The sequence below is a fragment of the Globicephala melas genome, chromosome 7 (assembly GCF_963455315.2).
Source record: "Globicephala melas chromosome 7, mGloMel1.2, whole genome shotgun sequence".
Taxonomy (NCBI): domain Eukaryota; kingdom Metazoa; phylum Chordata; class Mammalia; order Artiodactyla; family Delphinidae; genus Globicephala; species Globicephala melas.
In genome coordinates this window covers 71929001-71952789 of record NC_083320.1, presented here as the reverse complement: position 1 = coordinate 71952789, position 23789 = coordinate 71929001, and the positions used below count along the sequence as shown (strand labels likewise).

Genomic DNA, 23789 nt, shown 5'->3' with positions numbered 1-23789 from the left:
TGCCTTCAGCGAGTTGTAATCTTTTTGTTGGTAGAGGATTTGAAATATTTCGAGAATGACCAAAATGTGACACATAGACATGAAGTGAGCAAACGCTGTTGGAAAAATGGCGCCCTTAGACTTGTTCAATGCCGAGTTGCCACAAACCTTCAATTTGAAAAAAAACCCAATTTCTGTGAAGTGCAATAAAACATAGTATGCCTCTGTGTATTCATTGGAATCTGTGTGAAAACCAATCTGATTAAAAAAAAGAAAACATCACTGAGAATAGCAGGCTTTAAAGCACTTCTTGATTTAAAGGTACTGTTTAGTTTTTGTTTATGTCCATATCATGTTCAGTATTTTATGTGTGTGTGTATGTATTTCAGAGAAGTGGGCTATTTATTTAGGGAGAAAGAGGATGGATGTTGGATGAGGAGAAACAAACAAAACTCAGCTTTCCTATCAAGATTTAAAACAATAATAAATCCTTCCTATCCATTAATGATAGAGGTGCCCAGGAGAAGGATTTCCAGGTAGCAATTTAAAAAATTCTGGCAGAGGGAGAGGCCATTGAAAATCAGTCATGCCTTCCATTTCCTTTCTCTGCCACCTGCTTGTACCTGCTGGCATTTATAATCTCCCAGTGGCTTTCATAGCTTGTTGGATGGGTTTCCTTCTGAGAGTTGGTGTTAGGACAGCCCCATGAAGGGAGGGGAGGGAGTTCTGAGTGGAGGACAGCCATATCTCACCTCTCACCCCACCATCTCCTGCACTGGGTGTGTCTTCTCAGCAGATCAGGTGTGTCTCCACCTGCCCTGCTGCCCCACACCTGAGCCACCCGCATTCCACCAGGCCAGGTAGCTTTCAGGATGATTAAGTGCTCAGAATTTTAAGAGGGTAAAGCAAGAACTCAGGCTTTTCCTGCTGCCTTTCCCCTTTCTCTGGGGTGGGGGGGTGGGGGAGGGAGCTTACATTTGCTCTCCCGCTGCTCACTTTGAAGCTGGGAGGCAGGTCTACATTTTTTTTAATTAATTAATTTATTTGTTTTATTTTTGGCTGTGTTGGTATATATTTAGGCAGGGGAATTACCGTCACAGGAATATTGCTCCTGCAAAAGTGGCTTGCAGTGAAATACCGGACACTTGATTAGCATCCTTGCTGGAGTTTGATAATATTTGTTCTTCTGCCCAGTTGCTTAGGACATAAAGAAAAGTTACCCATGGGCTGACTTCTATCTTCCTGCATCTCTCTTCTCTGCCTTCCTAGGCTTGTAAAATGAAAGTGATTCTAGAGGTAGCTTTAGACCTTTTATTTCCTGGACTTTGTGTCCCAAGGGAGATGATCAGATGCAGAGAGAGGCACACAAAGAGGAATTAATTGTACTTTATTTTCCTTTTTAACTTGTTGTAACTCCTGTCCTTTTGATTTTATGCTAATACTGCTTTGTTGCCACCTGTCTTGCCCTGCTTGCTACTAAATTGAAATGCTTTGAAATTGATTTGGTAATAACTATTTAGAGTGTTTCAAATCTGTGTTACTATTCATTTTGCTACACTGCCTGCAATTTAAAAAATCATCCTTAATTATAGAAGCTTTTTAATCTCTTGGGTGAAGGAGGAAAATTTGCTTTTACATATATAATTTGGTAACGTACTTAACATGGGAAAGGAGTCCTTGGCGGTGATGCGAGTTAGCAAAGCGCTTGCTATACTTGTATTCAGACCGTGGTTGGATTCTCCGGGCTGTTTTGTCGGAAGCATTTACTGGCCCCGACTGCACACTGGGAGCACGTTTTTTTTCAGTACTGGGACAACAGAGATAGGCATAGTATCTACTTTAAAACTTGTTTACCTGTGGAACCAAAGAGTGGTCTCCTGCCCTTTGAAACTTGGGCAAGTTGTCACTAGCCGAAAAGGGTTTAAAACATGGCAGTGCCCTCTGATGGAAGGTGTATGCCGTAGGTGCATAATAATACCAACCCCTGATAGTGCCTTCTGCTTTTTTCTGGAAGAATCCAGAATTCTGTGGAGTCATTGGACTAAGTCAGAAGTGCCAGCATCTAGACCTTTGGTGTTCGGGTTATGCGAAGCCTTACGGGGACACCGTGTCACGTGCTGTTGCTAGAAAACTTCCTGTTGTTCAGGTCCGCAGGCCGTTCTCCAGAGGCCACTGCCTGCCCTGTCCCACTGAGTCTGGGCCATGTGGGGTGGGGCTGAGGTTGGAATGGTGTGGCCGAGTGAGGAGGCCTGTCCTCCCCTCCCCCACTGCCCCGCCCCAGCTGCCCACGGAGCGCTGCTGTGACCGCGTGGCTGTGGCTCGGGCCCCTGGCCTCGCTGCCTGTCACAGCAGAGTGCGCCTTGTGCACAGCCGTGAGCACTGAGCCAGAGATTTGGGACAGAGATCTGTCTGTCACGAGCCAAAGCGCAGGGCCCTCGGCGGTTCCCCAGGGCTGGCCAGAGGAGCCACGCGCTGCTGTCCACGCAGAGTGGCGAGAGGAAGAGCCAGAGGTGACTCAGGCCACCCCCCCACCCCCTGCTCCCATCCTGCCAGACGTGAGTGCCTTCGCTCGCCTTCCTGGGCTGCCGGAGGTGAGAGCAGCAAGGGTCAGACTTTGTTCCCTGCGGTTTGTTAGTATGTGGGTGGGGCAGAGGGAGAAGCACAGTCTGGCATTTCTGGTCAGAAGGTTCCCAGCAGGCTGGTTTCATCCTTGCAGTCTTCCCCCTTTGTCACTCAGGGAAGTCCAGAGTGTGGCACGGCAGCCTGAACCGTGTGAGGCGTGAGTACACAGCAGAGGAGTGCACAGCAGAGGAGTGCACCGAGTGCTGTCGGGTCCAAAGGACCAGGTGGTGGGCCCGTGGCTTCCTGGACCTGTCACTTTGATCTTGTCCCAGCCTCGGTGGGACGTTCTTCGCTTTCTAGAGTCGCTGATGATCTTTATGCAGTCGGGTCAAAGAGACAGTGTCTGCACTAGTTGGATTTTCCTTTTTTTACTCACTTCTTCCCTTCCTCCACTTTCATAAGCAACCGGTCTACTTCTTTCTTGTTTGGTCTCTAATTCTTCGGTCCCGTGTTTTAACTTTTAGACTCTTCCCGTCAACCATTAAACTGGATATAGAAGCTGAAAGATGTTTGTTTGGGTTTTATTAGTGCTACTTTATTTTTCTTCAGTTGTATGGGGAGGAAAGCATTCTTGGGTCCTTATGATATACGAGGCACTTTACATATGCCCTTCTATCTAATTTTCTCTCCCAGGGAGAGAGTTTGGAACAGGACCCGGACATGATTAACACTATTATAATATTCATGTTAGCCACTATTGTTGTTCTTATTTCCTAGGGATACTTATTTATTTATATTTCATCCCTCCCTAGTGGATTTGAAATGCTCATAGGCATTTGCTAAAACAAGATTTTTCTTTTTCAGGGAAGGTATGAGTTGGGAAAGAGTGAGAGAAAAGATGAAGTCAGCAGTCAGGTTCATAAGATTTTATTAATTTTGCTTATAAGTGGGCAGAAAGTTTTAAGATTCCTAGTAACCTGTGTAAAGGGAGAAATACAATCAAACACACAAGATGATGTCAGTAAGGTAAGACAAAAATGTGCCCATTCCTAGTAGTGGGCCCAGAGAGACATACCCCCTTGTGGGTCCTCAAAAGAAGAAAAGCCAAAGTTTGAACCAAGCCCCTTGCACTTTTCACCTCTTGTCTTTTCCAGAGCTAAGAGAGAGAAGAATTTGGCTCTGTGTATACATTTGATATCAGTGGCCCTTAGTTTCTAAACAATTCTGGACTAATGCATTAGTCTATAATTATTAGTCCATCTATAATTAGTCCATCTGTAATTCTATTAGTCCATCTATAATTCTGGACTAATACGTTAAATAGTCAATTTAATGTATTTCTATCTATCTGTTTATTATTTTTGGCTGCATTGTGTCTTTGCTGTATGTGGGCTTTCTCTAGTTGCGGTGAGCAGGGGCTATTCTTCGTTGCAGTGCACGGGCTTCTCATTGTGGTGGCTTCTCTTGTTGTGGAGCACAGGCTCTAGGTGCACGGGCTTCAGTAGTTGTGGCGCGTGGGCTCAGTAGTTGTGGCGCACAGGCTTTGTTGCTTCATGGCATGTGGGATCTTCCTGGACCAGGGATTGAACCCATGTCCCCTGCACTGGCAGGCGGATTCTTAACCACTGTGCCACCAGGGAAGTCCCTTAATTTATTTCTTGATGTTCTTTTAAACCTACAACTTGATTTAGATCCCACCAAACTACTTACTGGGCCCTGGACTTTACTGTTTTTTTGGTTTTTTTAAATTCTGTTTCAAGTGAACATTCAACATATGAAAGAACCTTCAATAAGCAAAGAGGGGATGAGGGAAAGTTGGGAAGGAGAAGGAATCATTTTATTGCAGTGCCATATGTAGCAAAACGTTTAATGACTGAGTGGGTCTCTCTCTCTGCTTCCCCCACCTCCCTGTCAGACTCCCTCCTGGCTGCTGTGAGCCCATGATTGGCCTCTCTCCACTAGCCCCTGCCCAGGGGCTGCTGTTTTTAACAAGGCAGATTTCATGAACTGCAAAATACTTTTTAGCCACAGATACTTTACAGAACTCCTTTTACATGTTGAGAATTGCACAAGGCAAAGGGAGTTTTAATACACACTGCATGTGCAGTCAAAAGAACTGGGACATACCACTAACTCTGTGTGTGTGTGTGTGTGTGTGTATGTGAGTGAGAGAGAGACAGAGAGAGATCAGTTTCTCCCAGTGTGTTTCCATATCTATAAAGTGGGATTGATGGTTCTCAGCCTTTCCACCTCTTCTCTCGTGTTGTGGTGATCATGTATATGTCTTAACATAATTAGAAAGTGCTTTGGAGGTGGTATAGACCAGTGCACTAGTAGATCTGGTTAAATGTGCTGTTTCTACAGAGGAAGATAACCCCCTGTCCTTGGCTAAAAGGAATTTTCAAGTTACATGGAGAGTCGGAAGTAGTAGCACATGAGAATCAATGAGCAGTGCCAAACCTAATATAATACTGACTTGTAAGGCACAGCCTAACCTCGCAGCTTGGTAAAACTTAAGGCCTGATAAGTTGCTCATTTTACAGAATCCTGTGTGTTTGCAGAGTGACTGAGACCCAGCCTGAGTGATGATGGCAAGTCTTAATTGATGAACACTGGCATCTATAATAGTTGAAGTCATAAGATGCTAGAATTTTTGAGTTGAGTTGTTAGGGAACTTTTCAAGATTATCCAGTCTCTGGAAAATGTCAAATGGCACTGATTTTTTAGAGCTTTTTTTTTTTTTTTTTTTTTAAAAAGAAACATCATAGTTAGGATGTTGCTCTGTGTGTGTTAAAACTTGAAGGTGACTGGGTTAACTTAATTAGGAATTTATTTCTGTTAGCTTGGAAGAAGAATAAGTATTTTTTGAGTAGCTTGTCATGTGTTATAAGAAATACTTTCCCTTTCTTGGAGACGTGGAACTTCCCTCTTTGGTGTGCTTCCTGGGTCGTGTGGGAGAACTGGGGCCTTCATCTGCCCCACTGGATCTGCTTCAGAGCTGAACCGAGATGAAAGTTCACTGCTGGGGCTTCCAGCCGTCAGCCTGGGTCTGGTACTGGATCCCAGGGAAGAATGTTGTGAAGTGGGGCAATCTTAGTGGAGCATCTTTGGGGGAGGGCCCTGGCTTCAGAGCTCCTCACCTGCCTGCCTCTGAGAGGGCCCTGCTCAGTGTGGACTCTGGAACGCGTCCCTTAATTGAACTTCTTGAGGACAGTGGGAGAGTCTCCTCCTTACAAACATACTGTAAACTCGTAATAGCCTCCTTTTGAAATCGTGGCCCCATCTGGGACTTCTCTTCCCAGCTGCCTGGGGGCCTTCCTCCTCTACCTGCTTCCCTTCCGCTCACTGCCACGACCTGAATGGTGCCACTCATCAGGGCCTGGGCACCTGTGGCTGTGCTGACAGAACTGGGCGTTCAGCCTGTCCCAGCATCCCGTGAGCCCTGACCAGAATGTCCCTGCCTAGCTGCTGCTTGGGTTCCGGAAGCCCTGCTTCTGGTGCTGTCCCTGGCCACAGGGAGTAGGGAAGTCTCAGTTTCTGTTCCCACTGCTTGAGGTCTGAGTTAGGATCAGATCCTTAGGGGTTTGATTCTGAAGTGCTTGGCACTTCGGGAGAGCAAAGGAGAAAGAACATCACTCTGACATTGTTTGTTTTTCACCTTAAGAACGTGTGCCCCCAGATAAAACAGCCACAACATAAAAACCAGACCAGTCGCCCCACCCGCTTTCTGTAACTTAGGTGTTGGGGTAGCCTGGGAACCTAATGACAACATGCCTGCAGGAAAAGCTTTCTGAGTCCTGAGCACTGGACTTTTAAATGAAAATTTGGAACACAGTCACAGCTTATTAATAGGGTTATCATTAGTAACTAATTACCATTGAGGCAATAATCTCATTAATAAATTAGAGTATTCCTGTGATGCCCTTAGCACAGTCCATGATATATACAGTAACCTTCAATAAATATCAACTGCTGCTATTACTACCACCACCTGCATTTTTAGGATGGAAAGAGTCATACTTAATATACGTATGCTAATATGAATGATCCATTTAAAAACCACACAATGAAGACTGTGATCGATTCCAAATAGATAGAGGGATTAGTATTCATACGCCTGCTAGAAAACTTGGAAATGCTGGGAGTAATGACAGGTACCCTGAAGATGTGACAGGCCCATCTCAAATCAGCTTACACTTTGTTTAGAGACATAATGTCAACAATCCTGAACCAGTAACAGTGAGATTAAATGTAGTTTGTTCATTTGCTCATTCGTTGAATAAGCAAACATTTACTGAGCACTGAGTATGTGCTCAGAAAAGGAAGGGATCAGCTCGTGGTGAATCCTCTAAGGAGGCTTCAGCATGTAGAAGGGATTTTTAAACAGGGAGATAAGCAGTGGGTGGTAAGTCCAGCAGGAGCAAAGATAGTTTGAGAATTGGGACAGGATACCCTGCGGTCGGTCGCATCACAGGAGGAAATTGTTTTGTCCTTACTTCTAAACCATAAAGAGCATTGTAAAAATAAACAAAACCAAACCCCTTCAGACCCTTTGATCCTAGATGACAGACTCTGTTGGAGCTAATTCACCAGCCTGCTGGTAAAGTGTGTATCGTCGGGGTATGTTGAAGAAGCAGCTTCATCCAGGCAGCTGGGTCCTGAATGCCCTCTGACCCTGTGCACTCCCATTTGAGTCTTGCAGTTAAGGGCCTGAGCTGCTGGGATCCAAATAAAGATCAGAGGACCTGGTCTCTCTTCTCAAGGACTCAAGCCAGTGTTGCTTGCAAGCGGATCACATATGGCTCAGCGTCTTTAAGTCAGAAGTGGCTGTTTGTAGATGTGTGGAGCGAATGCTGCTGCTTTCCTTCGTCATATTCGTCCTCTTTTGCCAAGATGTTTTTCCATCCTGTTTTTCTTCGAAGAGGTTAAATTTTAATTCTGCCATCAAGTGTCCCTTCCCATGCTTGCGTATTCCCGGCGCTGGTTACGTAGAGGTTTCCATTCTGAGCTGCTGAAGGAATAAAGTCACGTCAACCTCTCTGGATCGTCTTGAACAGATGTTATAAAGTTTAATTCTAAGGATCAAATTTCTGCTTGACTTAATAATTGTGTTTTTGTTTTATAGATTTTTCTCCTGCATCTCTTCTGTATTAACTATTGTGCTGCCCTGCCCCCTCTCTTTATACACAAATGTTATTAATTTGGGAAAAATACTTAAAGGTTCAAGGGAATTTAATGAGATTTGAATTCTTTTGTGAGCAATTCATCTTTGTTAAAAGACAGGCTATATCATTTCCAAATTACATAGGTTTACTGTTAGCTCTCAGGTACTTTTAGACAGCTTTTTCATTATCTTCTTCTCAGAGTTTTCTTTTTCCTCCCCTGTAGAATGATTTAGCAGTTTATTTCCCCTGATAAGCAACATTCTTCTAATTTACTAAAATACACTGTATGAAACATACTTTGATAAAAATCTGTGCGGGCCAGAAAGCTTTCCATTGATCATGGGGAAGGGTGTGTGCATGTGTGTGTGTGCGCGCGCACGCGCGTGTGCGCGTGTGTGTGTGTACTCTCAACGGCACCAGCAATTCCTGGCTTCCTTCAAAGTATTTTGGTCTCTCATTTCAGCCACGATTACAAGTTCATCCGAAAATGATGACCGGAGTGGCTCCAGTTTGGAATGGAATAAGGACGGAAGCCTAAGGTTAGGGGTACAGAAGGGAGTGCTTCATGACCGCAGGGCAGATAATTGCTCCCCAGTGGCAGAAGAGGAGCCCCCTGGGCCAGCGGAGAGTGTGCTGCCCAAAGCCGAAGCCTCAGTTGGAGATGGTCCGGTCCCTTATTCTCAGAGCTCCAGCTCGCTAATAATGCCACGGCCCAACTCAGTTGCAGGTAAGGCCACGCCTCTCCCTGGAAGGGTGATCTCACTGGGTCTGAGGTGCCCCCTGCTCACTCTCTTCACTTGGGAATCTAATCCAGACACAGGCCAAACTTGTGATCATGGGTCAGGCCCTTACCTTTTGTAGGCCTTAGTTTACCCATCTGTAAACATGAGGGTAAACATAAGGCCGCACTTAATGGTCTTTAAGTGACCCTCCCCCCTCTGGAATTCTTTAAATCTAATATTTACACTGTATGGCTCTTTGTGTTTGAGGGAAGAAAGCACCAAAAACTCTGTCCTTGTTTTTTGTTATTTTGAGCCGGAGTTAATTGAGGATTTACAGCTTGGTCAATGGGAATTGTTGTTTAGAATCAGTTTGTTAATATTAGCTCAAAGAATTTCTAATCCAACTTTCAAACTAAGGTTTTGTAACTGAGGCCCATCACACAGATACGAGGTCCAATTTTTGTATAATTCAGTTTCAAGGGAGCTCATAGTTTAAAACACAAGCCAGCAGGAAAGAGAGGAAATGAAAATAGGTGAGACAGACGTGCCCTTCAGCAAGATGCGGCAGCCAGAGCTGAGACGAGAGTGCAGAAGTGGTGACTGGTGCTGGGTGACTGGTCAGTGAGTGGTTGTGAGGCAAGGAGACTAGTTCTCAGCGGGTGGGGAAGGGAACTCTGCCTCTGAGCTGTCGTGCCTGCTTTAAGCTCCCAAGTTTCTAAACTCAGTGCTCTTCTGTTGAATTTAGAAGAGGAACTTGTTTTGATCATCTTTGTTACCAATGAGGCCTTTAAATTTCTCCTCTGCCAAGGCCTGGACCCAGGATCTTTCTTCCTACATCAAAGGATTTCTCTGTGATTTTATATTGCTCCTTTGGGATGTGCCAGGCCGCTCTGGTTGTTATTGGGTGTGTTTTACAATGGAACTCTGAAGCAGCTGATAAATAAATGGCCCTAATGGAAAAGTTCAGAGACACAACTCTTAATTCACTTTCAAAGGGATTTGGCGTGCCTGCCAGAGGGAAGTACTGAGAGCTTTATGCGTATTGAGTGATGATTCTTCCAGAAGCTTTTGTGTCCTCCCACCACCCTCCCACTATCTACGGCATAATATGTTGCACCCAAGGCATTTTAGACCCTTTTTACCTGGATGTGATGAATGGTTCATTTGTATTATCCCAGGACTTCATAGCTTTGTTGACTTCAACAAAATAGCAAACTCATATTCAGTTTAATGAAGCTATTTCAAAATTAGGAAACACATTAATAAATTACCTTAACAGTGGTAAAAGGACCCCCTTTCGGGTTATGTTTTCTGCTTGATGTTCTTTTATGGGGTTTCCTGCCACGTGAAGTGACAGTGGGTATGAGCTGAGCGTTTCCAGGAGACTGCAGTGATTACAGAGCAGGCCTTTCTGCTTTCTGCTGTGCTCATTCATTAGCATCTGTGGATGCACTTGAACTGGACCTCCTGTGGAATTGGGAGGGTTTCACCTCTGGTGTTGAGCAGTGGCTGCCCAGCCTAATGGGTTTGCTCATTTCTCCGTGTTGCATATTTTATACACTAAAAACGTATCTTGGAAGGAAATAGGCAAGTGCCTTACATCATAGTAGTATCAATTCTGCTAACAAGCTGGGAGTCTGGTAGATTCTTCATTGCCCACCCTCTTACCCCTAAAGCTGAACCTCAGTTAAGAGGGAATGCCAAGATTTTTCAAGTATCACTGAAAAGAATAAAAGACTCAGGTTATAGACTATATGCAGAGCTGTTTATCTAGGGATTAGAAGGCAGGCTGCTACAAACAGGGCAGCAGGCAACGCTCAGTGTTCGAAGGATTGAAGTAAAATGGGAAGGACCGTATACTGAAATCTCTTGGAAGTGTTTGCATGTCAAGGTCCACGTAAACACAGAGAAATTGCCATTTGATAGGAAAGGTATTTTGGTACACGAGGGCCGAGTAAGGACTAGCAGGTGAAGGAAGGGTGATGCCAACTTCCCCAAGGGACATGGTTCCCCTGGGGGGTGAGGATATGGAAACAAGTTCCTAAGGCTGCCTGCCTGTACTGTCACTGAGCCTGTCACAAAGAACTGGAGTTGTCGCTTCCGTGTTAACTGTCTCGTACAGCGAAATTTTTTGGTCAAAGATGATGAAAGTAAGTTGGCCAGCTGTGGTGATTGTTTTGCTCTGCAGAGATTTTTCTTTGCAAAAGCATTTGTTGGAGTGGAATTGATTTAGAAAGCTGCAGTCAGGTTATTACTGTATATGCCACATCAAAATGTATGAAGCGGACACCTTATTCCTTCATTAAAAAGCAGAGTGAGAAGCCTTTAAAATGATATCTTGGATAATCCAGAAGTTGGATGATTGGGTTCTACCTGTTTTTAAAAATATTTATTTATTTATTTTGGCTGCGCTGGGTCTTAGTTGTGGCACGTGAGATCTTCGTTGTGGCATCTTTTGTTGTGGCATGCGGACTCTTTTTTAAAAAAAATTTGAATATTACTTTATTTTTTTATACAGCATGTTCTTATTAGTTATCTATTTTATACATATTAGTGTATATCTGTCAATCCCAATCTCCCAATTCATCCCACCACCACCACCCCCGATCCGTCCTGCTTTCCCCCCTTGGTGTTCATACGTTTGCTCTCTACATCTGTGTCTCAATTTCTGCCCTGCAAACCAGTTCATCTGTACCATTTTTCTGGGTTCCACATATATGCGTTAATATATGATATTTGTTTTTCTCTTTCTGGCTTACTTCACTCTGTATGACTGTCTCTAGAGCCATCCACATCTCTACAAATGACCCAATTTCGTTCCTTTTTATGGCTGAGTAATTTACTCAGCCACATCATCTTTATCCATTCGCCTGTCGATGGGCATTTAGGTTGCTTGCATGTCCTGGCTATTGTAAATAGTGCTGCAATGAACATTGGTGTGCATGTGTCTTTTTGAATTATGGTTTTCTCTGGGCATATGCCCAGTAGTGGGATTGCTGGGTCATATGGTAGTTCTATTTTTAGGTTTTTAAGGAACCTCCATACCGTTCTCCATAGTGGCTCTATCAATTTACATTCCCACCAACAGTGCAAGAGGGTTCCCTTTTCTCCACACCCTCTTTAGCATTTATTGCATTTATTGTTTGAAGATTTTTTGATGATGGCCATTCTGACTGGTGTGAGGTGATACCTCATTGCAGTTTTGATTTGCATTTCTCTAATAATTAGTGATGTTGAGCATCCTTTCATGTGCCCCTTGGCCATCTGTATGTCCTCCTTGGAGAGATGTCTGTTTAGGTCTTCTGCCCATTTTTTGATTGGGTTGTTTGTTTGTTTTTTTTTTTATATTGAGCTCCATGAACTGTTTGTATATTTGGGGGATTAATCCTTTGTCTGTTGCTTCATTTGCAAATATTTTCTCCCATTCTTAGTTGCAGCATGTGGGCTTCTTAGTTGCGGCATGTGGGCTTCTTAGTTGCGGCATGCGGGATCTAGTTCCCCCACCAGGGGTCAAACCTGGGCCCCCCCTGCATTGGGAGCGTGGAGTCTTACCCATTGGCTCACTCCCTGGGTTCTACCTTTTGGACTACCTGTTTTTGTCTTTTGAAATTCTAAGTGAATCACAGAACACTGTGTTTAGTGTAGGAAATCAACAAGCAAAATTACCAACCAATTTTCTTGAAACTCTAACTGGTAATTGCCCTGGACTTAATGGTATTTACCTTTGATAGGTTAATCCATGGTGTTTCAACAGATGTTTCCCTTTGCTCAGCTTAGAGAAGTCTCCCTGTGCTTCTCACTCCACCTACTCCACCCCATCCCCTTTTCCCCCCAAAAAAACCCTCTGTCCTGCAGCGTCTTAAAATGTACCTCTCACCCAGATGTTAGACACAATGTATGTATGCAGTGAGTATAAATTAATTATAATTAATTTAACTGTAGGGATACTAGCAGTAGGTTTATTGCAGCATGAAATTATTGTTTCCTCTCTGATTTTTCTGGGCCCTGTATAGCGTTCAGGCTTTTGAAAGCACTTACTGTTAAATACCAGAAGCGAACTAATTTTTGTAGTGTCCGAGCATCCGTAGGCACGTGTGAGAGGACAGCACGTCAGCCTAGTCACCTGATCAGCTGGGTGGGCGTCTCCTGGGTGCGGTGCTAAGCAGCTGCAGCGTCACTGCTGCTCCTTTTCCATCCCTCTCAGTGGCTGTGATGATACCTTAGAAAGCAGAGGGAGCTGGCAGCTGGGGGCTTGCAGCCCATTTGAGCAGTGGTCCATTTCAAAGCAGCATATTCATGTTTTAAATAGAGCTCTGGAGTTGCTGGGGCCGCTCTGTTGCTTGCTTCAGAGCTGAAGCTGTGGTGACTGGATATCTGAAAAGAGGCATTCAAAACCCCACTGTCTTCTGCCTCTGTGTCAAACTAGGGCTTTTTTGCAACCCTTTCTTTGGCATGCCCTTCATAGTCTCTTCTTCTTAAACCTGTCCATTGTTACGAGATTATGAACTGAATGTCATGTTTTGACGGGTTAGGGTGGAAAGGCAAACGGGAAACCTTTGGAGGCTGCGGGCGTCTTTGTGCTCTCCGGGGCTGAAGCAGCAGCCAGTCAGGCAGTCGTGGCTCTTCCAGCTCTAAACTGAACCAGCTTGTGGATTGTTCTACCTCAGCCTTCAACATGTGCGTTTATTCACAGTGAGGCGTGCTGAGGAGGGGGGCATTTGCAGAGGCCCGAGTCAGAGTCCCAGGTCCCAGGTGGGAACCTGGAAATATGTTCCAAGCTATATTATTATAGGGAGCCAGGGTGATGGTTGTGGTCCTTGCGGCCCTCTGAGAAGTTTCACATGCCCTGGTTGTGAAGGACCTGGAGAGAAGCTAGAGGTTGCCATTGGATTCCCATAATTTAGGCCCATTTGGACGTCCTGCATAAGGAGTTAGCCGAGTCTTTCTAACAGGAAAGTTTTGTGTTGCATATTGACATAACGTGTACGGGGTGTGTGAACAGGCTGTGGGTGTGCACTGAAGAAGCATCAGTGTGTGCTTTATTAGAGTCAAGGTGTCTGATCCTTCTCCATGGCCTGGGAAGGTGAGTAGGGCACATGGTTGATTGCCCTTTGGAGACTGCGGCAAGAGGGGACACATCATCACAGAGGCAGGCCATGGAGCCACGCAGGTGCCTGTTGAAGGAATGAGAGGAGGTGGTGCTAACAGTGAGGAAGCAAAGGACCAAGGCCTTAGGAGGGGAAGTAAGGAAGGGCCTAGGTCGGGCAGGTGGTCCTGGTCGGTGGTCGGCAGCTGGGCCAGAGCCCGTGGGATAGCCAGAGGGTTTTCAGCAGGCAGATGGCCCAACTTGACTTCTGTCCCTCCAGCGTTTGTTGCACTAATGATTTCACCAGTCCTTAGAAGCCTTAGCCCTGGGAATATGAGTCCCTCTCCCCCGTCATTTACCCTCAAATGATAACATGTATTTTATCATCCTGTAAGATAATCATATGTCTAGGATTGTCGGTACTTTATAATTGGACTACTTAACCCACAAACCAAATTAGGTTTATTTTTATTTAGATTTTTCTCATTGTGACCTAGGATGTGTATGTAAATAAGAGGAGGTTCCTTTTTTTTTAAGGCAAAAACATGTACTGTATATTTGCTTTAAAGATTTGCTAAGAATTAACAAAATTATTTTGTACTGATTATTTTTATAATTGAACTGATGTATGCTTCAGTTAATGATCCTTAATGCTTTTTAACAGGTAGCTATGTGCTATGAGTCTTATTGATTTGGTCAGAGGTAAATGTGATTACTTATTTTTAGAATTAAAAAAATGCATACATAGATGTAATATAATATATAATCTATAACGTATACATAAAAATTTGAAGCTTTCTGATAAAGTCCACTCGGCTACTTTTACCGCCAAAAGCTGACTTTTAGGGTTCTGAGCACTGTGGAATTGTCCGTGCAGAATCTGCTCACTTAGTTAACAAGGTTGGAATTCCAGCAACAGCAGAAGGCTCCCTGGAGCTGCAGAGAAGACAGGTCACCATGCTGCGTGTTTGCAGTCAGTACTGAAGCTTTACTGAGTGACCCTCGATTGTCAGTTTTCTTCATAAGATTTTTTGGTGAGGTCTGTCTCTTTCCAGGAGTAATGGAGACTCCTGGCAACCACATCAACGTGACTTTGACTCAAGAATGAGGAGCACTTAGTTTTGTCCACTTTTCAGTTAACGACATTGCCGGAAAAATTAACTGGGGTAGGCAAACAAAACCAAAATCACCCTGAAGTAAGTTTTGTTGAAAGCCTGAAATGAATTGCTTAGTAATTTATAATTTATAGTAGTTTGGGTATGATATTAAACTCAACTTTGAAGAGACTAAACTTCAGTTTAATATTACAGCGACGAGCTCAACCAAATTGGAAGATCTGAGTTATTTAGACGGACAGAGAAATGCTCCCCTTCGGACATCAATTAGGTTACCGTGGCACAATACGGCCAGAGGCAGGGCACAGGAAGTTAAAGGTATTTATCTTTGCATCCGCTGTGATCATGGCTATGATGAGCTCATTCACTAAATACGGAAAGTCTGTGGTAACCAGCACTCAAGCCAGCTGTTTTAAAAACATGCTATGAAGTGTGTATGCGAAAAGTTTATCTTTTAGTAAGGTGTGCTAGGAGGCCATCCTTAACAGTTTTGGGGCTTCTTCCTTATAGTGTGTGATTAACTTGCTTCTGGAGTTGAAAAACTATTCTGCAATACGTTGTTTTGAAGTGAGGAGTCCTTTAACACTCACTAGATTTTTTTGGTCGTCAACAAAGAATCGGCTTTGTTACAGTTCCTTGGGCTGTATGGGCCACCTCCTGCTTCTTCTACCCGTAGTGCACAGTTGGGTGGCCAATGATCTCACCATAAGGGGCGCAAAGCACCACCACACCCTGATAAGAGCTGGGACTCTGTCTCCAGGGACGATGCATTTCCATTTTATTCCTATAGGAGTGGAAGAAACACGTCTCAAGTACTGTTTCAGATAAACTGATGAGACATGGTTTGGTCCCTTCACCACTTTCTCTAATCCTCTGTGTGTCTCTCTTGAGTCATGAAAATAACTTAGAAGCATGAAAGGACTAGAAAGTCATTTTAATAGGACCCTTTGTAAGGCCAATAGGGTACGATAAATGAGGTATTAGGAAGTATTACTGGAACCAAACTGGTAATATTAATACTTCCAGATCCCTTGTGTTGTAAAACTAAAGTCTGTGCTAAAAGTAACATACAAGCAATGATAAACTGAGTTTTTTAGTGTATAAAATTATGTCATTCTTCTAAAATAATGATCTTTTCTTTTTTTCTAAGCACGATTTGCTCCCTACAAGCCGCAAGACATTTTGTTGAAACCCCTGTTGTTCGAAGTACCGAGCATAACTACAGACTCTGTGTTTGTGGGAAGGGATTGGCTCTTTCACCAGATAGAAGAAAACTTGAGGAACACAGAACTGACAGAAAACAGAGGAGCCGTGGTTGTCGGAAACGTGGGCTTTGGGAAGACGGCGATCATTTCTAAGCTGGTGGCACTGAGCTGCCACGGAAGCCGCATGAGGCAGATTGCTTCCAACAGCCCCAGTTCATCACCGAAAAGTGTGTCCCTGTTTAACTGCTTGTCTAGTTTATTATATTACTGTACGATAGATGGAGGAAACTGCTGTTGGGATAGACATAAATTCCCCATTTTCCTCAAGTTGTCCCAGCTGCTGTATCAGGTTGGCGATTGTATGCTGGAGAACTATCAATAGTTATCTCTCATGGTCTTCTGAGGCTATAACCTGGCTTGAGGCCAGCCCTCCCTGGTGTTCTCCCCACTGTCAGGCCTGTCCCCCTCTTGATGTGGGCAGTGAGGCCTGATCAGATGCTCTGGGGAATTCAGGGTCCTAACACTGAGCGGGTTAGACTTCTGGCGCAGCAAGCCAGAAGGAGTCTGCGCAGAATCCGTTCACACCCTATTTCCCACAGCCTTTGTCTTCTATGCCAGATTTACCCAAAGTATAAAAACTAACCTAAAATCAGGAGTAGGCAAATAGTTGACTATGCTTAGCTTACTTTATATGTAAAAAAAGAAAGTGTCTCTAACATGGTAAACAGGGACAAGTGAGCCAGGAAAGGTTTTTTGTTTTTTTAAACCCAAAGGAATGTAATAAAGGAAACCAGAAACAGCAGTTCTCCTGGGAGGGGCCCTGGAAGGCGGAAGACAGGGCTGAGAGGGAGCCTTGTATCCCCATCTGGGCTTTTGCATTTGTTACCATGTTCACTCATTACCCGTTAAAATACTTTCTGGGTCCGACCAAGAAATATGTTCAATATTCCACCCTATCCTTGTTGTAAATAATGAAACTAGTCTCTTTGTCTCTTTGCTTCAGATTCCTCCCAGGATCTTCCTTTCACTCCATTGCTTTCACCAAGTTCTTCTACAAGTGGTATCAATGCAGCTAAATCCCCCCCTGGGTCTGGGTCTGATACTCCAGAGAACCAGAGACCAAGAGAGGATGCAGTGAAATACCTCGCTTCTAAGGTAATCTGCTCCTGATCTCTGGGAGCCTTCCAAAGAGAGAGGTTTGCTAGTTTGCCTTTTGAGAAATGAATTTTAAAAAGGGATCTTAAAACAGAGACAAGGGTTACTTAATGCGAAAGTGTAGCTTTTGATAAAATTGTGGTAGAGTACGCCAGATAAAAGGTATTAATGAAAATTAGTATCTTAGGACACTGGCAGTAGACTTTTATTCCTCCTAAACAATGGATTGAAAGAGTTCCTCAAAGCAGCCAGAGGTATCATTGCACTTGCCACAAATCCATCCTTATAAGCATGTGTCCTCCTTCATTGCGTATGAGAGCAGGAGATTGGGAGCCTTTAACCCAGTGACCCAGGGCTCCGCCCCACCTGCACTCTGTTGCCTAGAGCCCTTGGTTCCAAGTGTCTTTCTGTCAGAGGTGTTTTGTGATGTTGTAAGAGACTTGGCCAATTTTCCCTTCCTAGATTCATGGTCAGTCATGATCCTTCTGAAATTTTCTATCTGCTTGACATCTGGTACAGGTTCATAAGCTGCCCTCCTGCATTGAAGCGGTTACACCTCTCATTCCTGGTGAGCCACTTGGGTCTCCTGGGGCAGCAGTGGCGTGAGTTGGTGGAGCTGGAGAACCACCAGGGGTGGACAGCGGTGAGAAGCATCTAGCGAGGAAAGCCCCTGGGGTGAGGTTGGTGCAGGGGAACTGAAAGGAAAGCTCCTCTGCCCCAGGTCCCTTCTCCTCGCTTCTGCTTCCCAGATGAGGGCCGTTCCTCACCCAGCATGGGCAGCCCTGATGCCCTGACCACTGATTCGGGGCAGTCCTCTGGTCATGAGTGGGTGATCTGAGATGAGGGATGTAGTGCAGACGTCAAAGCCACCCCGTGATAGTGATTTTTCAAACCACTTTGTGACCCATAATGTGAAATACATGTTACACTAAACACCTGATACTCACACACAGCATCACACACCCAACTGAAGAAAAAGCATTATAAGATTACACTTATTCTTACATCCTATAAAATTCACTGTATTAAATTAAAAAAAGAAAAACTTTTATGGCTCCAAATTGGTTTCATCGCCCACTGTTGGATTGCCAAACACCATGCTAGGTGGACTGTGGTACTAGCTCATTGGTGGTTCGTACAAGCTCACAGGTCCTCTTGCGTTGCAGCTAATCTCTTTCCAGGTGAGAGGCGAAGAGCTGTCAGCTTTCCTCTGAGTGTCGATGATAAATTTAATAAAAACAAGAAGTCACAGGGCAGTTCCAAATTGGAACTGCTTTTTGGAACTTGCCCCTTGCTTTTTAAGAGTCTACAGACCAGGAATCGAATCCCAGATATTCCATTGACTGTCTGTCACCCTGGCGAGTCATTCAACCTGTCTGTGTGCTGCCCTCACCTCTGAACCGTAGCTAGTGGTTCTTGTCCTACTTATGTAGGGGTTGTAGGGCTGAGTGGGACAGCAGTGTCGCAAACCCTTCTGAAAAACATAAAGCACTTTACATGAGGTGTTTTGACCTTTTGCACCCCCCTTACCTTGTACGTATATGCCTCCATTCATCCTCGTTTGGGACAGTCTCAGATTCTCCATTGATCGGCAGTGTGCCTCTCCTCTCAAGACAGTGCCGCATTTGGTACTTCCCTGGGGGTCTCTCTCATGACTAGCCTGTTGCCACTTCAAATCCATCGCAACAAAAAGGATCCTCTCGGTGCTTGGGCAGGACCCTCCCTCCTCCTATGTGTCCCTTCGCAAGATAGGCAGGAATTTGGTAGTGTCTGACGTTGATCCTTCAGACAGTGTTGCTGTTGAAGTTCTCCATGGTGTCGCTGGCGGCGGCCCTCCTGCCAGGGAGAGGAAGCAGCTGTGACTTGAGAGCCTGGCTTTCATTGCCACCAATTTTATCTGCTTTTTGGGGGCCGCACATGAGTTCCCCAAGGAGATGCTGCTGTTTTTGAAAACAGAAATGTAGTGAATATGGTACTTGTGGATGTCGAGAACGTCGGGGTTGCTTGGAATTGTTTCAAGCCAGGGTGGGCTTTAAGTTTTGTGAATGACTTTTATGAGTTTATATTCAATACAGAGTAACTTGTGCTGATCTTAGTGCCGGTCAAGACGGACTTGTGGCTGCAAGTAAAAGTCGGCCTGAAATTTGCCAAACTTCAGAATTCCTCCCAAACTAAAGGGATAACTGGATCAATTAAGCTAAATAATGACTCAGTCTTGGGGAATAGAAGCAACGTTTCTTGTTACCTCAGAGAACGGGAAAATGGCATCCCTGATGGAGAGCCCGCAGGGTGCCGTGTGAAGAGGATGAGGCGATGCTGACCACTCTGCTTCTTCTGCAGGTCGTGGCCTACCACTACTGCCAGGCCGACAACACCTACACGTGCCTGGTGCCCGAGTTCGTGCACAGCATCGCCGCTCTGCTCTGCCGGTCCCATCAGCTGGCCGCCTACCGAGACCTGCTGATAAGGGAGCCCCAGCTCCAGAGCGTGCTGAGCCTCAGGTCCTGTGTGCAGGACCCAGTGGCCGCGTTCAAGAGGGGTGTGCTGGAGCCACTCGCAAGCCTGAGACACGGTACCTCCCAGCAGCCACCCGTGTCCTCCCTCTCCCCAGGACAGTCCTCAGAAGCGGGGTGGGGGTCCGCTTGACTCTGGGGTATGAGTGCAGTGGGCCCAGGGAGGATGTGAGTACATCTCTCCTCCCCTTCCTCAGAACCGTCTCCGCAGGGCTCCTCCTGGCTCCACTCCAGATGGCCTTGTTTTCAATTTCAATATCTCTAGTGAGAATTCACTCCGCGGTTGAACATTTCCAAAGTAGCTAATTTGTAACCATAGGTTCCTTAGATGACTTGCTGTCTAGGAACTGCTGCCTGCATATTTTGCACTCCTAAGGCGCAGGGGTGTAAGTTGATTGTCTGGGGAACTTGCCGGCATGTTTTTCCAGGGGCCTCTGCTCAGTTGAACCTGAAGCTGTTTCTAGAAGTGTCCGTTTGGCTTTTTTGCCCTTGAATCTTCTCCACAGTAGGGGCATTAGTGATATTATGGGCCTTTGACTTTCCATCTTCCCTCCCCCCTTTCGCTCTTCACCTTTTGAGCTAGTTTACCTGCCTACATAGCGCTTCTGCCAGATGGTGCCAGAGAGAGGGAATTGAAACAGATATGTCGTCATTGCACCTCATCCCTGGGCAGAAAGTTGGCACTAATGAATAGAAAACTAGATTCGGGCTTGGAGGAGTCTCTGCAGCAGAGTTCTCGCCTCCATTGGCTGTGTGCCTCGGACGGGATGCTTTGCCCTTTGAGGGTCAGATTTCCTCGCCAGAATCCATCCAGGGAGCTCTAGGCGGGGTTGCGGGGTGGGGAAACCTAGAGTCTTTGGCAGGTTTCATCTCGGTCCGTGTTGGTTATCTTTGCTGTAGCTCTCCCCAGTGACAGGAGTTTTTGAAGAGCTAAGTGTATCATACACAGGGGTGAGATTCTGCTGATGTGTGTAATACAGTACGTTTCTGAAAACTGTTTGGTGAGAATTGGTTTTCTTTAGGCTCTGCGCTCTGGTTTTCATTACAAATTTAATAGAAAGCATGCTTCTGTGAAAACCATGTCTTCTGCCATATGTAAACCTTTTTAGTTTTCCTTACACTTTAAATTGTGCATTAAAATACACTGGGGGGGTGCTATCTTATAGAAATGTATAATTTCCTAATTAAAAAAAATTATTTTCTCCTTTAGAGCAGAAAATTCCTGCAGAAGAGTACATTATTTTGATAGATGGTTTAAACGAAGCTGAGTTTCATAAACCTGATTACGGAGATACACTGTCTTCATTTATTACCAAGATTATTTCTAAATTCCCTGCGTGGTTGAAGTTGATTGTGACTGTAAGAGCGAATTTTCAGGTAAAAGAGAGTTCTCACATGTCTTTCCAAGACCCCAAACCCCAATGTTACAGTTTTTACAATTACGATTTTAGATGAATGCTAACAGCTTCAACTGTTGTCAACCATTTAGCTGCTGAATTGAAAACTGTATTAGAGCTTTGACATATTAGTGCACAGAGCTCTAAACAGGAAAACTCTGACCTTTTTACCCCCAAGGCACATTTATCAGGATGTCAAGTGAGTTTCTTATTATCATCAAGCTGTACTTGTGCTTCTAAAATAGAAGTGTCTCGCCCTGGTTCACCATAACTCAGTTTGGGGGGGCTCTTTGAGGCGCCTGGCTAACAGGTCTACCAGATTTTGAAGTTATTCCTGCTTGTAGTTATTTGTATGGGTTTGTAGTGGGACTTTGTTTTTTTTGTTTTTTGGTTTTTTTGTTTGTTTGTTTGTTTTAATGAAGGGAAAAGGGAGGGATGAAGGAGGAAGATTTTTAAGGCCTATTCTGAATAAAAGCCTAGTTTTTCATAAAACTTAGACATGAGGTAACGCTTGCAGCGAGATGAAGAGTGTTTTTTTTTTTTTTTAAAATTCTCTTCCTCATCTGTCCCCCCATTTAAACCCTAAAATTGTATCTTAACAGCCATTGACTCCTTCCCTCCTATCCATTTTTAGTAAAGACACGAGACATTAGATTCTGATCTTTTCCCTTTTAGGATATTTATCTTAAAATAGCATTTGGGTTCTTTCTTTCCTCCTTAAAAGTAGAATTAGACCTCATTCGAACTTGGTGTTTGTTTTTATGGACGTTTGATCCATACACTTTTCAGTCATTTTTCACACAGCGAGCAGAATCTGGCAGTCAGCAGCACAGAAGCAGGAGTCCTGTGTTTTACATGCGAGCTGTGTAAGTTTTCAGAGGCTCCGTTAGCATCTGTGTAAAATGGGGGGGGGGGTGCGGTAATTGTCTTCAGCCTGTCTCCTACGACTGTCACATTCAATGAGGACATGTACTTAGCTACTTCACAAATGATAGAGGGATTTAAAAAAAAAAACCTCATCTCTGCTGTTAGGTGTCAGGACAATGCTTATCTGTGGGATGGCAAAGGGACACGGGGCTTCTGGGAGCTGGCAATGTTCTTTGTCTACCTGCTGGTCCCACAGGTATATTTGACTTTGTGGAAGTGACTGACGCTGTGCAGTTAGGATTTGTGCACCTCTGTGTATCGCACTTCAATTTAAGTTTACCAAAAAACAGCAACTACAGAAAACCAAAATGACAGTGGGCTCTACGAATGTCCAGCAGCTTGGTTACGGCAGGCTGTCACTGGAGCCCAGCCTGGGGGCAGTTTCAGATGTCCCAGTTGGGTTATGCAGCCCCAGTATCTAATGCACAGTGAAAGATGCCTCTCGTCTGGCCACGGTCTTAGACGTACGGCGTTGGTTTGTGTCTGTCCTTGTTATTATAAGCAGTTGCACAGTGTAAAGATTACGGGTATCAAGTCACCTGGGGGTCTCACTGCCCCTTTGCTGGTGCAGCCAGGCTGCCGCCATCTGCTTGAGGCTCTTCCATCTCTCTTGGCTCTGCGTCCTCGGATGAGGACCTCAGGAAAGCCTTTTCTGATTTGATCTCGCATCAGGAATTTCTTTCACATAAGCCTTTTATCTTCAGTTTATCCTATTACATGTTTTAATACAAAACAATGAGTCCCTGTAATCCGTGAAAATCCTCCTTGAAAGGAAACCAGTGGATCTGGTTTGAAATGCAGCTGACGTGAAAAAGAAAGCTCTGTGGAGTGGCACTGGGCGTCTCATTCTTTTGCAGGAAATCGTGAGCAAGCTGCCATTCGTCAAGCTGTCCTTAGATGACTTCCCAGACAACAAGGACATCCACAGCGACCTGCACGCCTACGTCCAGCACAGGGTCCACAGCAGCCAGGACATCCTCAGCAACATCTCTCTGAACAGCAAGGCCGACGCCGCCCTCATCGGGAAAGTGAGCAGCCACCTGGTGCTGCGGAGCCTCGGCTCCTACCTGTACCTCAAACTCACCTTGGACCTCTTCCAGAGGGGACACCTGGTCATCAAGAGCGCCAGCTACAAGGTGGTGCCCGTGTCGCTGTCTGAGCTCTACCTGCTGCAGTGCAACATGAAGTTCATGACCCAGTCCGCCTTTGAGAGAGCGCTGCCCATTTTAAACGTGGCCCTCGCGTCCCTCCACCCCATGACCGACGAGCAGATCTTCCAGGCGATTAATGCCGGCCACATCCAAGGGGAGCAGGGCTGGGAGGACTTTCAGCAGAGGATGGATGCCCTCTCCTGCTTCCTCATTAAGAGGCGAGACAAAACCCGCATGTTCTGCCACCCGTCCTTCAGGGAGTGGCTCGTGTGGAGAGCAGATGGTGAAAACACGGCCTTCCTGTGTGAACCCAGGTACGACGGGCAGCTCTGTGCAGGGAGTCTGATGTGTGACTGGGGAAGGGATTCCAAACACTAGTTGTGCTCTTTAACAGAAAGACAGTACAGCATGAATAATTCAGGAAGGGTGATGGAAAATTCTCTCTGCTGCTACAACAAAAGCTTCCTTCCTTTGATTGCTGGAATTTTAGGACTCCTCAGTACATTTGGACGAAAGAGAAGCTCGGCAGTGCCCGGGCCATATTTCTCTGGTGATTCTCTTCTAGATCCCTGCCCCCTTGCACATGGGTCACCCGTGGGAGAGTGTGGCATTAGCTGCAGGGAACAGCGGGCTTCCTTCGAGCCTGTTCACGGCTCAGTTTCTTCACCAGAGGGTCTGTGGACTGTCTCGCATCCTCGGCGCTGCCACTCCCCCACCCCTTGAGCTTGTGGCATCTTGTCCCAGAGATCTGATGTGTCTGTGGGCCCAGAGGGCAGCACAGCCATCACGTCTGGCCTCCTCGTTTTGCATTT

General features: G+C 45.3%; 1 protein-coding gene across 4 annotated transcripts in view; it reads left to right on the top strand.

Annotated features, from left to right (window-relative positions):
- Positions 1-23789, top strand: part of TANC1 (tetratricopeptide repeat, ankyrin repeat and coiled-coil containing 1) — a 229561-nt gene that overhangs the window by 158356 nt on the left and 47416 nt on the right. For all 4 annotated transcript variants that reach the window (XM_060302398.1, XM_060302396.1, XM_060302397.1 and 1 more), the window contains 7 exons: positions 8170-8433; positions 14825-14947; positions 15780-16061; positions 16838-16989; positions 19330-19561; positions 20713-20879; positions 22684-23291. In XM_060302398.1, the coding sequence (XP_060158381.1) occupies positions 8170-8433; positions 14825-14947; positions 15780-16061; positions 16838-16989; positions 19330-19561; positions 20713-20879; positions 22684-23291 (1828 nt within the window). The remainder of the gene's footprint in view (positions 1-8169; positions 8434-14824; positions 14948-15779; positions 16062-16837; positions 16990-19329; positions 19562-20712; positions 20880-22683; positions 23292-23789) is intronic.